Source organism: Aptenodytes patagonicus, chromosome 3, assembly GCF_965638725.1.
Source record: "Aptenodytes patagonicus chromosome 3, bAptPat1.pri.cur, whole genome shotgun sequence".
Lineage (NCBI taxonomy): Eukaryota > Metazoa > Chordata > Aves > Sphenisciformes > Spheniscidae > Aptenodytes > Aptenodytes patagonicus.
In genome coordinates this window covers 49,597,636-49,615,911 of record NC_134951.1, presented here as the reverse complement: position 1 = coordinate 49,615,911, position 18,276 = coordinate 49,597,636, and the positions used below count along the sequence as shown (strand labels likewise).

The 18,276-nt window shown below is 36.0% G+C and overlaps 1 protein-coding gene across 3 annotated transcripts in view; it reads right to left on the bottom strand.

Annotated features, from left to right (window-relative positions):
* The window catches only part of GRIK2 (glutamate ionotropic receptor kainate type subunit 2), a 452,717-nt gene that overhangs the window by 292,365 nt on the left and 142,076 nt on the right, over positions 1–18,276 (bottom strand). For all 3 annotated transcript variants that reach the window (XM_076333304.1, XM_076333303.1, XM_076333305.1), the window contains 2 exons: positions 14,642–14,809; positions 10,417–10,674 (listed from right to left, as the gene is read on the bottom strand). In XM_076333304.1, the coding sequence (XP_076189419.1) occupies positions 10,417–10,674; positions 14,642–14,809 (426 nt within the window). The remainder of the gene's footprint in view (positions 1–10,416; positions 10,675–14,641; positions 14,810–18,276) is intronic.

The window sequence follows — 18,276 nt, the reverse complement described above, 5'->3', positions numbered from 1 at the left end:
GTGATACTGATTATGTCTCCATTTTCCTGTTTTCATTTTTCATTTAAATAGTTTTCCCATCACATTTTTCTGTATTTGAAAATAGTGAATAAAATTTTCCAGTCTTCATGAAAGAAAGAATTATTTTGATCATAAGTTCCCTAGCCAGTTTTCTGTAAGATTTAAATTCTTAAGTTTATTCAAACCCACAAAAGCAAAACAATTTAAAGTACCATTTGGAATATGTTCATTGTTAATGCAATAATTTCTGGAAATATTACCTCCACTTCTGTTCCTTAGGCTTAGAGAAAAATACTATGAAGTACCTTATGGGTTTATTTTATTTTTATTTTAAACCTATAGTTTTCTTTTTATAATACTGTGTCTTGTTGCAGTAAGTCCAAATTCAATTCTTGGCCAAAACGGGGCGGGGGGGGGGGGGGGGGGGGGGGCGGGGCTGTGGTGCATGTTTTCCTGAAAGATGGGCTGGACTCATGCATTCTATTTAACTTGATGACATTTATTTTTCTTTTCAAAAAATTAATTAAAATCTCTATAGAATTATTCTCAAAGAACAACTACAGGTCCATTTACCAACAATAATAACAGAATTTAACTTCTTTCTCTTCAGACAGCTAGCTAAAGTAATTCTTAACTTCCAAACTGCAAAAAGACCAAAAAGGTTTGAAAATGAAATTTTAACTTCACATCTTCCTTACCACTGGTATTTTCATATAGCACCTTAAAAATATTTCTGAACTTTACTGAACCAATGGTACAATACCTTTCTTAGAAAAGGAGTACACCAAACTAAATAACCAGCTACATCTAAATACCACAATTAGGTTTAGCACATAACTACTAATTGTATTTTCACTTGAAATTGCTGTGCACAGCACTTGAAACTCTCTGTACCTAAAAGATACTATGCAATTTGTAATCAGTCAGGAAGATATTTCGTCATTCTCCAAAAATAGATCAAAATTATTAGTGCTATTAATTATTACAATTCTACCAAATCTGAGTTTTAATAAACTCAGGAAGGCTTAAAATCTATTGTCTTTAATAAGAAGACTCAATAAAAGTGTGGATGTTTTTACACATACTGCAACCTCTGTCTGACTTGGTGACTGAACAGATGTGGAACAGAACTGCATGCCACTCCAGCTGATATGCATGGGAACCTCAAGTCTGCTTTGTTCTCCATGGCAAATATAACCCTCCTTTAGATATTCATTCCATTCATTCCATTAAATAACACAGAATAACTGATTATTAATTGATAATGCACAAATTTGAAATGCACAAAAATATTGTCAGGATGCTGTGCTAAGCTATCCCATCCCACTCTGTATCTTTGATAAGGTTTATATACAAGTTCATTTATTTGCAGAGAGGATACCCACCCAGCCCTTCAAGAACAACCAGTACTGTGAATTCTGCATCTGCTTCATAGAACCAGAATAAATGCTAGTTAAAATTACACAAGTCAAAACAGTATAAATATACAAAAATACACACAGGTATAGTTTTCATCTAACTGACATCTAATATAAATCCAATCTGAGGAATCACTATCAATGGAGTAACTTAATTGTAGTTTATAATTTAGTATTTCTGCACATTCGATAGAGACATTAGTCAGCATCAGTGGTAGGGAATAGTCTTGACAGTGACCTTAAGGTCACCGTTACCTGTCTTTTCTGTTTTGTCTAACAAAAGCAAAAGCAGTAGGAAAACATTGCTATTAAAAAAAAAAAAAAAAAAAAAAACACAACCAAACCACAACCCAGGAAAAAAAATTAAAAAAATAAACCAAAAACATCAAACCTCATGAGATGGAGTTTCCACAGCCTTTCAAGGATACCTGTTATTTCATTCTAACCTAAATGATCGTAGCTAAATCCTTTCTGCTACAATTTTAAACATGTCTCTAACTATGCCATTTAACATAGAGGATAGTTTATTTGTTTCCTTTTGCAAGACCTTTTTGTCCACTTCCCCTAGACTAAACCAACACTCTTCTAGTCTCTCCTCCCAGGTCATATTTTCCTAAGCCTCTGATCTGAAGAACCCTCATCTTTCTTGAGATCTGCTGCAAAGAGCAATGTAATATGGTGTGATGCCTTTCTTATGCAGATTAAATTGGAATTACCTGGGAATTTCTTACACATTAAATTCCAGGTCATACATCCGAGTACAATGTTACGCTTGCTTTCTCGTAATGCCATTGTTGGCTTATCCACAATGACCACATCTTACATTCAGTAGATAACTATTAAAATACTTTAACACAAATCATATTTTCTATAGTATTGTAACTTCTGAGCTTATCGCCTGCATATGTAATTTGTATACTCTTCATACCAGAAAATGAACCTTGTAAGTATATCTTTTCAGTTTTGCAGTAAGCTGTAACCAATCTATTTATGCCTTATTCCTCTTTTTTACATCCATTGACAACAGTTGCATAAGGAACCTATTTCTCTAATTTGCATATAAGAATGTCACCTTGAACAGTATGACTTTCTTAACTCAATATTTATCACATCTACTGCATTTTCCTTACCCACAAGGCACACTGACCTGTCAAAGAAGGAAGTTTTACATTATTTGCTCTTAATAAAGCAAACTTGACAATTTAGATGTTAAGTGAATGTAAGGAACCAGGATAAATGTACTTCAAAATCTGGACAAATATCTAAGTTGGGAGAAATCTGAGCTTGTCTACCTTTTCCAGACTTCTAGAACTTCGCCTATCATCCATGAGTTCTCAAAAGGTAATTATTAACAGACCTAAGATTACTTAATTTTAAAGTTTTTCAAAAATCTCTTACTCAAGTGATTTGAAAACTTAAGTCCCTTGGCAACTGTTGTGTTTTATTCAATTTCATTATTTAAGAAATCATCAACTGATCTGAATCTTCTTTGGTTTAGACTCCAATTCATTCTGTTGGCAGAAATTCCAGTTTTAATGACATTCACTTTCTTGAATTCTATTCAGTATATTTTGCTGGTTTGCACTTCCCTAATAATAAACCATTATTTTCCATTCGCGAGCATTGATTCACTATCAGAAATATCACAAGAACAGCTCATACGTAGGCATTCAGTGTTTTCAGTATTAAAAAAGTCAACATACATGATAACGTCTTTCTAAGAATGTTGTAACAACTGTGTCCTTCTATACTCCTTTTCCCAGTAAACACCTAGTTTGAGATATTTGTTGATATTAAAACCTTACCTTTGGTTAGTTTTGTTAGATGATTCTAAAAAGGATGGGAAGAAAAAGCCTTGTCCACTTAGTTTTCATGGTTTAGTGGTTTGGGTTGGTTCTTGATCTACAGCAATGCAAATTACAATAACAATACTCCTTCGTGCTTTTTATAATTACACTGTTGCTCCCAGCAGATGTCTCCTACTGTATTGTGGACCGAACACCCCAGATTATCTTTAAGAAATTTCTCTCTATTTCTGCCCATCTATTCTTGAACAAACTTTACCCTGCTATATCAAAATTTCAAACCTGAAATATATTCTACTGCATGCCAGCCATGTCAGTTTGTATCTTTCTGTTATAGATCACCAAGATTGAAGTCTTGTCTTCTAAACACAGGTGAATTGCACTGTTATTGTATCAGTTGTCAAACGTTCAAATACAGCATTCTCAACTCATTGCATTCCTTCTCTCTCATTCTGCTAAGAACAGACCTTAGTTATACAGATGTGTTTATAAAGGAGAGCAGCTTTTCACATAAATTGTGACATTGCTTAATTCATTTGCAGAAAAACAGAGACGAGCAGGCCTTTTCAGGCCATCTCATTTTCTATCCTCCTTCTCAGTTGCCTGTTCTCTAAAGTTTCTTGAACACCTTTTCTCATCTTTATAGTGCACTATGTATATTCTCCTTAAAGAGAAATTTTCTCCCCAGCCAAGATTTACTTTGAATCACTTACAAGCTTTTTTTTGTTAATCCTTTAGCAATGTTGCCCACCTGCCATCACCCCACATCCATTTTACCCCCCAAGGTATTTAATTCCCCTTAGTGTAAAGTTATATTAACTGCAAAGGTGAGTATCCTTTTTTATTAGTAGTACGGGGAAAAAAGAAGGCAAAAAACCCCCCACACACAACAAACCACAAGATGTAAGATATCTGGAAATAAGATATGTGAAATATAGAATAGAATAGTTCGGTTGGAAGGGACCTACAACGATCATCTCGTCCAACTGCCTGACCAGTTCAGGGCTGACCAAAAGTTAAAGCATGTTGTTAAGGGCATTGTCCAAATGCCTCTTAAACACTGACAGGCTTGGGGCATCGAGAACCTCTCTAGGAAGCCTGTTCCAGTGTTTGACCACCCTCTCGGTAAAGAAATTATTCCTAATGTCCAGTCTAAACCTCCCCTGGCGCAGCTTTGAGCCATTCCCACATGTCCTGTCACTGGATACCAGAGAGAAGACATCATCACTTCCCTCTGCACTTCCCCTCCTCAGGAAGCTGTAGAGAGCCATAAGGTCACCCCTCAGCCTCCTTTTCTCCAAACTAGCCAAACCCAGTGTCTTCAGCCGCTCCTCATAGGGCATCATGCCTTCCAGCCCTTTCACCAGCTTTATTGCCCTACTCTGGACACATTAAAGTACCTAGACATTCTTTTTAAATTGTGGGGCCCAGAACTGCACGCAATAGTCGAGGTGAGGCCACAACAATGCTAAATACAGCGGGAATAAGATAATGTGAATTTTAATACTGGTCCCAAGAAAGAAACTGTAGTTTTATCTACAAATCAATGCAACCTGTATACTACAGTAAAAATATCAACAAAATGGCATCTTTCTTTTTCCTTCATTTGCATTAAAGCACAGGATTCAATACTGAAGACGAACACAAAAAAATTTTATTTCTGAAGTCATTTTTTCCAGCTTTTACTTCCGCTTCTGTTCATGGATGCAACAGATTTTTGGTGTTTATACTAATTCACCCAAGACCAAAACAAATGTTAATTAAGAAAAAAAACCCAGAACCCTGTTTATATCAACTCGTTCTGCATAAAGCGTTAGTTGGCAATACAAGTGCCACTATAATTTAAAGGCCCCAGCATCTAACTGTTCGTGTATTCTTTGTTTTGGAATTCTCTGAGATTCACAAATTATTTAGAATTTATCTAGTCTGTTTCTCTAGCACAGCGATTAGAATATGTGCTTGAAATTAAGTTACTGTTTTGAGACCAATTAAAACCATTAGGACATGCAGCTGATGAACATACTGCCATTTTTCCACTTTTCTTTCTTAAAGACAATTGACTGTAGCAAATCTGTAAATCTGAAAGGACTTAATTAGTATCCAGGGACAGTTTAGTGATATTTAATTAACAAAGAGAACATAAATTACTTTAAGGAAAAAAACCCAAAACTAACCAACCTCTCATTACATCCTGCTAGGGTTTTTTTTTAATGGGAAACTCTAGTTAAAAGGAATATACTTTGCCTTTTAGAATGATCACAGGAAGCAATACTTATCATCAGACGAGCAAGAAAAGTGTTCTACAGCCTCATTCCAATTTTTTTGTCTGTACAATAGATGGACTACATTAAAAAAAAAAGTCTTGAGAGCTAAAATAAAGGGAGAAACTAAATCATAGAAGGAAGCAGAATATAGCTATTATTTAATGCAAAAAAGTCAGGTGCAGGGGTACTCAAACACAGATACACAGAAAAAGAACTCACATTTTTTTCTTCCCTGAAAGAGCAGACTCATCTACCTACTGTCACAATGCCTCCTCCATAAAATACTACCAGGGCAGAAAGCTTTATTATAATATTAAAACCTTTTCCCGTTCTATGTTCATTTTTATTTCTGTTACCTTATCCCCACTGTAACAGACTGCATCTCATCTTACTGAGACAAGATAGAATTAACCTTTGTAGTTTATTCATCTACTTCATCCTATTTGTAGAGTCTTGACTCTTCCTTATCACGCTGTATTCAACCTGATCTTTGCTCTCGCCAGTGTTATTGATCATATCCCTTTAGAAGCATCTCTGTCCCTATTTCAGCATGACACAACCTCCATTTTCTCCCATGCCAACTTATGCTGCTTTCCTCATTACGGGCTCCTGAGCACGTGAGGCAGGTCTGATCAGCACAAAAAACAACCCAGTATTCTGAGGTCCAGACTGACATGAGGAGCAATAACCAGACTCTGTAGATTAATCTTCTCTGACTTAGCCATTTCTGCATCATAAAGCTGGGGAGGGTTGGGGACAGGATCTAGGTGCTACCCATAGTGCATGAAAAGCAACTTCTTTATGTCTTTTCTCAAATTAGTAGCAAGATGTACAGCTATTCCTCCACAGAGAATACAGGGAGAATACTTCAATGAGGGAGACAACCCAGTAATGGCTTTTCTTTGTGGTACTTTTAGATGTGCAGATGTTCATTATTGCAAAGGGAGTCTGGGATTCCAAATTTCTCTCTTATTTCAAGCTGGGCTCTAAACATGGACTGACTTCCTCCTTACCACCTTCATACCACACAATCTCAGATCAGATTGGATCCAGATCAAATACAAGTCATGGCAGTCTATTTTGCACATCTCATCATATGGATGTTGTGAAGGCAGCTACAGTAAGGATTGAAAGGCACACAAAAACACTATGGAAGACTGCGTCTACACTTATGTAGAGTGCCTCATTTAGCATCAGGAAAATGCTGTGCTATCTATTAGAGTCACATAACTGGCTTTCCTTCCTATAAGATAGGAGCAGGGGGGACTACATACAATCGGACACAATGGTGCTGTCAAGAAGCAGCTGAAGTGTGTGCTTGAACTATCAGTCTCCAGTGCATTCCTGGGAATGACACTAGAGATAACATGGGCTTTTACTGACTGCAGAGTGTCAAATAACCACACAGCTTTTTCCATTTGTGTTTACTCAAGAAGACATATCCCTTACTGAAGGAATGAAGAACATGGACACAACTGTTATTAGACTGCTTTGAAGTGGGTGAGGTATCTTTCCTTTATTAGAGAAGTAGAACTTTAACAATTCCTTAGAGAATTCATAAAACTGAGCCCTAACAATTAAGATATAAAGACATTTTTGAAAATTAAAAAAAAAAAAAAAAAATCATACTTTCCCTCAGAATGGACCTACAATCTTCCAGGATTTTGGCATATGGGCAACTCCCCATAATTTATCTTGCAATGAATCCAGACATAGTTTATGCATGTTTTCTACCTTTTCTTCCTGTCTATAATAAAAGTAGCATCTCCCCTTGTATCCATGTTTATAAAGTAATAATAGAAATACATAAAGTAAATTTGTCCCCCAAAAATATTAATTTTAGCAATTAAAAAAAAAAAGATCACTGTAACTGCTATATCAACATATGATTGTCTTGACCAGGGTGTACTTTTGGGAATTGTCCATTCAGATAAAGGAAATCCATAACACTAAAATTATAAAATAAGGCATACATTATCATCCTAAACAACTTTTCAGTAAAGCAGAGTAAAATGTGGGTGATTAAAAAAGAAACCGAGGAGGGGGAAATAAGAACAATATCCGTCTTACATTAAGGAATCACTGACCAAATTGAAGAAACATATAAACAGTGATGAATGTTTTGTCTTTGTTGCCTTCATTTTAATGGATTTGAAATTAAGTCTTAAGTGGCACAAGGAGCCTTACAACACAGTTTCTAAATATTAGTTGAAACTATCATATTCAGCTTCAGCCCTAGGTTCACAACTGAATATTTATCTTATCCCGTAGCAGGAGATAACCTCTTCCTCAGCTGAAGTAACTACTTCTTTTCAAAAGTTTCCTCTTGCCCCACCCCTTGCCTCAAAAAACACCAGTTTGCAGTTGAGCTCTAACAAGATTTAAAGTCTGCTTCTTTAAGACTGACAGTTTCTCATAGCTAAGAGTTGTTCCTGTATGTACTTCAAAGGCAAGGGATGCTGTGGACTTCCCAGCATTGTGTCCTGCTTTTGAAGTCTTTGAATTATCCATAGGAGATGCTACTAACAAAGAGAAACTGACAGTCTTAAAAAGTACAATTTACATTTACGTACAGCAAATGCCACAAAAAAAGAGAGGATTACCTTTTTAAAACTGATTCTTTTTTCTGTCTCTTCAGACAGCAACAGATTTCAAGAAAAAAAGATGTTGTAGCTGGGGTTACTGTTTATCAGCAGGAACAACCAGTATCATAATATGAAGTATGAAGTTGCGCCAGGGGAGGTTTAGATTGGATGTGAGGAAAAATGTCTTTACTGAAAGAGTGGTTAAACATTGGAACAGGCTGCCCAGGGAAGTGGTTGAGCCCCCATCCCTGGAATTATTTAAAAGACGAGTAGATGAGGCACTTAGGGACATGGTTTAGTGGGCATGGTGGTGTTGGGTTGACGGTTGGACTCTATGATCTTAGAGGTCTTTTCCAACCTCAATGATTCTATGATTCTATGAAGGGTCTAGCCACTCCAGAAAGAAATATAAATTTAAAGTGAATATTTCCTGAAATAATTCTTTATGCATTTTAAATAAACTAAATACCTGAATCTCCTTATTCATTGTCAAATTTATTAAAAAATTTATTTAAAAAGAGCTCATGTTCTTTCTTTCTCTTAAATATTTACAGTAGTCACAGGTAGATCAAGTAGATCACAACACACACAAGAAACACTTCTTTTCCATCTTCCTTCCTATTTCTATTTACATCCTGACTTCAAAACATACTTTATGAAAAGATCAGGTCTAGCATGACTGTTAACAACATATCTCTTTCAGAAAACATGGAATTTAGAGAGCCCATTAAACATGAAATATTTCTTTTGGTGGTGTTTTTTTTTTTTTTGTGGAAGGGGAGAAAATTACTTGAAAATATTGAGCAAAGCAGTTTCAAAGTGTTAAAACATCTGACTTACCTAACTGAAAGGCCTGTTTTAAAAGGTAACCTGTTTATTGTAAAAATAGTCTCCAAACAATTTAAAGCAAAGTGAAATATTTCCAATTTATGTAAACCTAAGTCTATAACTGTTTCACTGAACCACTTTTTCAATCATCATTTCATTAAAATTTGAGGCTTTTTCACTTCCTGTCCTATTTCAAAACAATAATACAAAAAATATCAAAAAACATTAATAAACAAGCTACATATTTCTTGCCTTAAGTCTGTAAAGATAAACTTGAAATCAGAAGTTTGACTACCTGAGGCTTTTGGTGACATCAGCCAACAAACTTTTAGGGAGGCAGCCTCTTAACTTCATTGCCTTGCATTTTTTTAAAAGGCATGAAGAAAAAAATCAGTTATAAATAATTTTATGCATTGCCATCTCTGTTCCCTTCTTACCTTTTGATAGCTATACATACATCTTATTTGAACTTAAATAGTAAGCAGGCATTCTGTCCTGCTGTAACTGCTGTTTATCTAGCAGTTAGTGTTCACTACAGGTAGCCTCACATGTAACACATGTTGTTTCTTGATCTTAATTTTTTATTTCAGATTTAGATAGGTAGTACATTGTGTAACAAGGGTATCAACAATCTTCCAGTTCACTGAACCGTGAGAAGGGTTTGAGGCTCACCATGCTCTTTTCTTGCCAATGACAGTTCAACCAGTATGAAAGAAGTTAGCAACATTTCCAAGAATATTAAATATATCTCGTTTGGCTAAGTACCTTCCTTGTATCTTCCATTACAGTCAGATTTTCCTCTTACCAAGGTCTTAGTTCTGACCGCCACTAAATAGACCTCAAATCAAACTTAAGTTTTTTAAGCATTTTTCAAAGATATCACTGCCAAAGCAAAACAAATTTTAGGGTGAGGTAATGGAAAGGTAGCAAACTAGTATATTTCTGCTGGAAAGTCAGGAGTTCATTTTTAACTCATGTAACTCTTCTGCAAAACAAGCCTCCTGACTTCCTTTGGTTTCAATTCCTAGCAGCTAAAACCAGGGCTCCTTTTGCAATTCTCTCTGAAAAAGCAGATACTGAAATTCCAAACAAATATGGCACCTGTTTTCTAACTTAACTAATGCCAGAAGCAGCACTAGAATTTAGGTCTTCTATTTCACCGGGCATACTAGTACATCTTTCAAGTTACCATATTTTTCTTCAAAATTTAAGTTTTAAATAAAATGAAAAGACGTAGCTGTTAGCAACTCTTAAGACACTGCAGAAAACACAGATAGAGCGTGACTGATTTATTGACAGCTGTGAGCTCAAACACACAAATTCAGCAACTGAAGCATACTTAAGAGAATACTTATGCTAATAAATCCACATTATTTGTTATACACTACCTTGCCAATAGAAATTCTTATAATTTAGTTAAGGTTTCTTAAATTAAGAAATATGAATAGTGACACCCCTCCTCCCTCTCTTTGTACATGTGAATATATCTGCACATAGTCTAATGCTTTAGCCTTACCAGTGCTGTCATCATAAACAACAGTAACTGTTTTCCACTTGAAGAACTGCACAAGGTCAAGGATGGCACGGCTGAGTGAAGAGAAATCTGGATAGAGGCTGACATAGAAGGAGTCCTTGTTGTCTGACACCTGATGTTTCCAGCGGGTCTGGATATGTGGAACACCCAAAGCGTTGCAGATGGATTGCACAGCATTAGCTGAGGAGCTATGGGATGGTCCGAAGATGGCAGCCACCCCAAGGGACAGCTGATCACAGGCTGAAGAGGAGACAGAAGTCTGTCAATGATGAGAGGAAAGAAGGCAGTGTGCCAGAAGGTATTGCACAATTCATATTAAATAAAAGGCACTCTATGAAATATGACTTTATTGATGACACAGCTCCCTTCTTGTGTAACACTTTCACTTACACAGATTTCAACTTCAGAATACATTTCTAAGCTTTCACTATGAGCTGATGAATAGCAACACATAACATCGAAATAGCGCTCAGCTACATTTAATAAACACTTCTATGTCAGTGGAAGTCACAAAGGCCAGCAGTTGTGTATCTTTTAAAATGCACTGACGAGATTTTTGCTCAGCTGCATCTTACATTTGGAAAAGGGCCATATGGGACAGTATTCTAACCTAGGCTGTTTAAGCATTAACTTCTTCCTCAATCAATCAACGCTATTTCTACTGAGATCGTAATTACTCAGAAATTGTACGTGTTAAGTAGATTCTAGTTAAGTATCACGCAAATTATTAATTTCATTGAAATGGACATTTGAATTTCTGTATCTGAAAAGTAGGCACGTTGACTAGCAAAATTTAAAGGTCAACATTTTTCCTAAAAGAAAATTAAATTGCCGCTAATGAAAAAAATTCAGTGTCCCTTCTTAAACACTGGAAATACTCAGTTTTGCTACATTTATATTAGTAGATAAAACTGGCCCTGAGAGTCGCTGATACAATACTGCTGCATTCAAGTGGCCTAGCTCTCCTCTTTCCAATATAGGGTGTCCCTACCTATACTGTGCATTAGCAGTCTGGTCTGTGTTATCTCCCACAGTATGCTCCAGTATTATCTTGTAGAATATTAGCTGGGACATGCCAAAAAGAAGGCAGGAAAATTAGTCAATACTGCAGACCGGTGTTTCAGCCCATGCCCTGTTCCTGTTTAGATCACTAACATAGACATAACCTTTATGAGTATACAGTTCTGAAAAACAACAGATTCTGTCTTCTAAGAAAACCTCCTATTTGGTAGAGAGAAGTAATGAAAAGTATCTCCCTAATCCAATCTAGATGCGAGTGTTTGTATGAGGTTTGATTAATTAATAGTGTTACTCCACCGTCAATGTTCCTGACAGCTGAGGAAACAAGCAGTAGAAATACATCTTGCTGCATTACTTTTCTCAGCAAGTCAAAATTAATCGGTTTATTTTGCACATCCTTTTCAACATGATGAAAATATTGCTAAGTCTTTCAAGTGCATTCCAGAAACTATGCTGGCACACCTTTTTATTGCTGCAGAGCACCAGTGGTTTAAATGAACTTCTCATATACACACAGGATCTCTATTGCATTTCTGAGCATCGGATCAGGGCCTAAATGACTAGCTTGATAAAAAAACATTTATGCTAATATTGCCCTTCCTAAGAGTAATCAACAAGCTTTATGCAAATGTCAGTAAATGGGATCACTAACAACAGCAATAGCTACCAGATGGCTTTTCAATGGGCTTTTTTTTTCCTGTTTCTGAGATTTGAATAATGCAACGCTTTCACACGTGATTTAATATGGCACTGGCTCTATCAGACACATACCAATTTTTCTAGTGCATTGAGGGATTTTTTGTTTGCTTTTACATTATTCTTTACTGAAACAGTATCTTGGAAATATTGTCTTGCCTTCAGGTTGTTCTTTCATATAGTACCTTTAAAAACACATTAATATTTTATCTGTATACAACTTCAGAAGTATGTGTTACTAAGAGGTCTAAACAGGCTATTTTTGATGCAGCGCCTGCCTGCTCACTAATGGACATAATCATGAACCACAAAATGAGTCAAATGCTGAAACATCATTGTTAAAACTCTGCTTTGGAGCCATCATAATAAAATAAACCATTTTATGTTAACCTTTAGCCTTTGATTCTGAACTAAAGCACCTGTCAGCACAAATGTATTTGGCTGTATTGTGAATTGATGAAGCACTGGAAGATTACACAGATTTTGATACAGCCTGAACAGTTACAAACAGAGAGTTGCATTCTCACCCAAGATGCAAGTGGGAACAATGAATATGTACAATCTATTCAATATATCCAATTAATGGCATGTTGCCATTCTAACTTCAGCTATTATAGTCTATCAAGAATTAGCAACATAATATTAGGGCTAGCTTGCACCTTCAAGAAAACCCCAAGTAAGGACTAAAAGTAGTTGTATTGTCTCAGGAAAGGCTTAAAGAATTAAGGATCGCAGAACAAATTTCTCTTTTCTCTACATCCTCCCTCAGGAATGGAGAGAAACTGTCCCATTAAATTTCACAGGACAGTGTGTGCTGGAGTCAGGAAGCTGTTGAATTTGGAAGATGAGGAGGAAAGGAGAAAGAACAGGCCAGAATTAAGGATCAGCCCATTTATTCACTGTTGGCCGAGATGGAAAGAGTAGTCTCTCTCAGAACCTGCTTTAATCCATCATCCAAAAGACCAGAATAACAACTCAAAAATACTTTGTTAAAAGTGTTGTTTGCCTCTTTCTTCTTCCACACACTGTCCTCTGCAAAGAAACCATCTTGCTAGGCATAAATATTTAGCCCATAATATTTTTCATAAAACAAAGTGTCTTGCAATGACCAAACTGTGTGTATTTCTGTACAAATATGGATACTGTCTATTTTCATACCTAGCAGCAACAACCTATATTAGAATTGTTTATTTAGCAAATAAACAGATAAAACAGGTTAGCAAGATTAACTCTGTATGTTACAGCAAAAAAGAAAAAAAAAATTCTCATAATTTCTAAACTGAATTTTTTAATCAGTATTATATTCCACTTTTAAGATGCACTTCATGTACATTCATCCTGACACAGCAGCTTTCCCCTGTGTAGCATTTCTAATGTGGCATCAAATGTTTTTATTCATCTTAGCCCACTATAACACCAAAAATCTCTTATTGTGTAAAGCTTTCAGTCTTCAACACTTGGGAGTGGCATGTTGGGACCAGATCACTTGGCAGATTTAGGCTAGAAACCTGTCATAAGAAATACAAGTTGACCTCTGATTCTTTTAGCCTTTTTATTTTGTTGTTAAGGATAACATTCATATGAAATTGGCTCTTCAATTTATAAAAAAATTGTTTTTAAAGAACATGTAATACAGTGCAAAATTCAGTCCTACTGAGTTCTGACACCAGGCTTTGTATTTTCTCCTATAAATGCATATTGAACTTGTTGGGGTTTGTACTTTCTAGGATATGGCAATGATGCAGTACAACTTGCATCTATTGTCATAGACTTGAATGTAAAGCAATCTGAAAACTTCAATTTTTGTGACAATCAAAGATTTGAAAATTTAACAAATGTTCAAAATTATTTTTAACTTTTAATTTTTCTTTAAACAAATCATTTATAGTTAGAAAACTGCTGAACTCAGGCCTAGACATTCACCTGTTAGCAATATTCTTAAGCACAGACTTAATAATTAGGCTTATTTTTATGCCTTGTTGACATAAGATGCACAAAATTACAACTACTTGTTCCCCTTTGAAGCCCACACCTGATTAACTATGTGAGACATTCATATGCTAAAGGTGTTTGTGGAGATGTACTTAAAGTGATTGAATGCTTAAAATTGAATTGGAGCCTTCTTCCAGAGTCACTAGAATTTGGGGGCACTTGGCATTTTCCAGGACAAATTCTGGAGACTGTGTTTTCTCACTCCAAAGGTACTGGTCTCAAAAACACCCTAGTCACAAAGCTCAGAAAAATTTATTTCAGTTTTTAAATATTTAAAGAAATAGCTTTTAGACAGGGGCAGTGGGACAAAGGTGACAATGTAATTTTCAAGCAGTTACCATTACAGCCTTCAAGGGGTGGTCTTTAAAGGAGTTCTTTGATGTCAGCCGCAAACCTGTACAGTCTCATTGCATATGGCTTTCCTGGACAGACATTTTTTGAGGTAGGTAAACTGAGTCTTAGTTGCTCATTAAAAAAAAATAAATATGCAAAAGGATACCTTTTTTGGATGCTTCAAAACTGTCATAGAGATTTATCTTTTGGGTGTCATATGTTAATGTGGTGTTTGGCAGAAGAGTTCGGTTTCTGTTGATTGTGTTCACAGCAAATCTGAAGGCTAATTCTTCTGCTCCCATTGGACCAGATTCCACACACTCAAAAATGCCTCCTGGTAGTAGGAGAAAGAAGAAAGAAAAAAACAAACCACTAGTAAGCCAAAATGGCATACAAGAACATCTTTAATCATCAGTTTGGGAAAAGATTCATCAGCCTGAAATTTTTAACTTAATAAACCTGATACAGTGCAACTTATTAAATTATCTCATTATTTTGGTGAGGTTTGGGTCAAACCGTAAATAACCCAGCAACAAATCAAACTTACCTTAGAGAAAACCTGTTCTTTTTTTCCCATATAACATTCATTTTACTATTGTGAATAAAAAGAGTGTGGCAATATAAACTAACCACACTATTTAGAAGCAAAATAGGAGAGGGATGAAGAATATATAATTATTATTTTACATAGTTAAACTTGAAATGATGACATTTACCCCTTCCAGATCAACCACCACCTATGTGTGTGTGGCAGGGAAGAGGGAGATTTCTGGTTTCTTGTTTTCTACTGTTCTAGACTTATGATACAGCAAAAATGAACTGGAGAGTTCACTGGAAATGCAACATATAACGGAGCATGGAACTAGGATGCTCCAAACTGCCTCCAAAAATGAAGATGTATAGACATTTTAGCATGACTGTGTGCCTGAACTGATAAATATGTTGAGCAAAGGGTTCAAATTTTGCTCTTTTGCACTGAGCCGCATGTACATGCTAACCTCATTCTCAGCAAATACAGGAATCTAAGCAACTACACCCTGCATAAGCTCTATTATGCAATGAAAGCATCCCCAAACAAAGCGTACTGCCGGAGTAGGACATGCCCCAAATGATAGGCAATTTCTAGAACACTTCTGAGCCAGCCTTAATGTTAAATGAAGTAAGTAAGTTTGTGAAACAGTGCTGTGCTTCAGCTGTTCTTTTCTCATTAATGAGATATCATTGCCCATGAAATGTAAATTTATACATACTTTGGGGTAACATCATTTATTCTTGGGTCTGGAAAGGCCAAGGATACAGTGACAATAACAGTAATTTGAAGATATGTCCTTACTATGGTGACATGGAGTGACTCAGAAAAACAATCAGCATCCACATGGTCTCTTTGGTCCTCATGCTAACAGTATCTGTCAATACTAATGGACGGCCAATGGCCATCACCTGAGGACCACTAATTACAAGCCAGACATTGTATCTGTGCAAGAAATGTTTTTCATTTGCCTTCTCCTAGCTTGTACTTATTCATTTCCAAAGTAATGGTGCTACCTGGCTTTGTATTGTCTAAAAAAATTTATTCAACACTCCACTACTTTCTCAGCAAGAAGTTCTCAGAATCTGAATGTACAGGAACTGAGTGAGACCGAAATTTGCAAAGTACAGTCAGTTTGTAAGCAGTCTTGTTGAGCAGCCAAGTAGATAAACCATTTCTAAAGCAAAAAGAATGTGTATTTAGTTATCAACTCTTTCCCTTTCTCATACTAATAAATACGAAAAGGCTTTTCAGTTTTGCAAACCTCCTGCCTCTTCCAACCTGTTAACTTTTTTCCTGCAGATGAGCCCTGGTGAGACCCCTGGGGCAGATGCTCAAATAATATTAATTTAAAAGCACAAGCACTAACCACTGAGATGAAATGTGACTAATAATTATTTAAACTTTAGTCATTTAAAAGTGGGAATGAGGTACTGATGGGAGAGGCAGATGCTTAAGAAAAATGTAGATACCTAGGGAAAAGATCCAAACTGATTGAGCATAGAACATAGATGTAATCAGTAACCAATATTAACAATACTTCAGAAGCTAAAGCAAAAGAAACTTGGATAACGTTCAGGTAAATATAGGCCTAGTACACTTTAAAACTAAAAAAAATGACCATGTTTATTTGCACAGTAATGTGATAGTAACATGAAAGACAACCTACTGCTTTTGAAATTAGTGAAGTGCTCTGCTGAGGAAAACATAGTCTGATAGAAAAGATTTTGTGCTGCTTAAGACTTACAGCATCTAAACATTATAAATCCAACTGTGACATATAAGAGGATCCTATTTTGATTTTGGGAAAATATTTAAAAATTGCTGCAGAGAGCTAAAAATTAGTGAATAAATGATAAGTATAGATATTAAGAGACAATAAAAATAAAAAGATGTTTCCATGAACATAATGAAAATTAAGATAGATTTTATAGGCTTTCCTAAGGCATCTGGAAAGCAGTTATTCAAATGTATTTGAATAAACCAGTATCACACAGTTATTAAAAAAAAAAAGACTATATTCTAAGTTACAATGGATTCATAAAGAGAAATAAGCATTAAAATATCTCTTTTTCTCCCTGAAATTTTTACACTGGAAGATTTCTTCTTTAATTTCAATGTGTCTGAAGCTCAATACAAACTTCCTTCTTTATGCCTGTATTTTTCATTCTGCTCATTTCTAAATTCTTGAGGTGGGGAATTCCTTGTCAAAGATGCTGCCACTACTCTCAGCATAAGATAAAATAAAAATAAAAATGGATTTTGACCTCTCATATCTAGGTAATTCCTAATGGTAGTGACAGTCCCTCACATAGTAGGATAATTTTATGAAGACGACAAAGTCTCTTGTGAGTGGCAATGATGTGCAATTTCCCACGTGCACTATTCACTGGTTTCTTCCCTCACTCACACATTCTCTGTCCCTGTGATAAATGTATCCCCTGCAAAGCTGGCAGCATATGGTCTGTCTGCCTCAGGGTAAATTTCCATTCCTAAGGAAGACAGTAGAATAACCTGTTTCTGTTGTCATATGATTAGGACATTTTACTAAGAGGAAGGATAACAGCTACTGATTCCTGCTCCTGAATATTTTCATATTTTACACTAGATAGACACTGAATTAAAAATAAGAACCCTAGAGGAATATAGATTAGACCATATATTTGCAGTTTCCTAGCTGTTTTCTAACCTGTAGGATGTCAAACTTCCACTAGGCTCCTTTCATTTCAGTTTTATGCTACTTTTGTATCTGTCTGCTCAAGCAGCGGGGGAGGAACATCCCATAAGTAAATATTTTGGATCTGGCAGGTGTAGGTTCATCTTAACCTTCACACTAAGAAGAGACTCAAATCAACAGGTTCTCAAAGTGCACCATGTCCTACTAATATGCAAAATGACTGAAAATGCCAGGCTCCTCCGTAGTGAATAACAGCTGCTAGCTTTGGCCAACCTAATACTGCACACAGGGCACCACCATTTTTTAATTGAACATCTAAGCAGTTTAAATTGAACTCACAGGCTAAGCAGAGCAGGAGCTCAGGCAGACACATGTCTGCATTCTGAATGTCAGAATATAGTCACAAAACAGGTCCTCATTCTCCAGATGAGAGCCCTTTTAAGTGTACGGGGAAGTCTGTGCCTCAGATATTTTCAGGATGCTCAGCAAAGGCACATAAATGAGTTCAGACATTGACAGGAATGGGAAGTTTTAAAGGGTGCTTTCTGCACTGTTGCATAAGATGCAAGTAGAAACTCATTTGGTAACTTTAAAC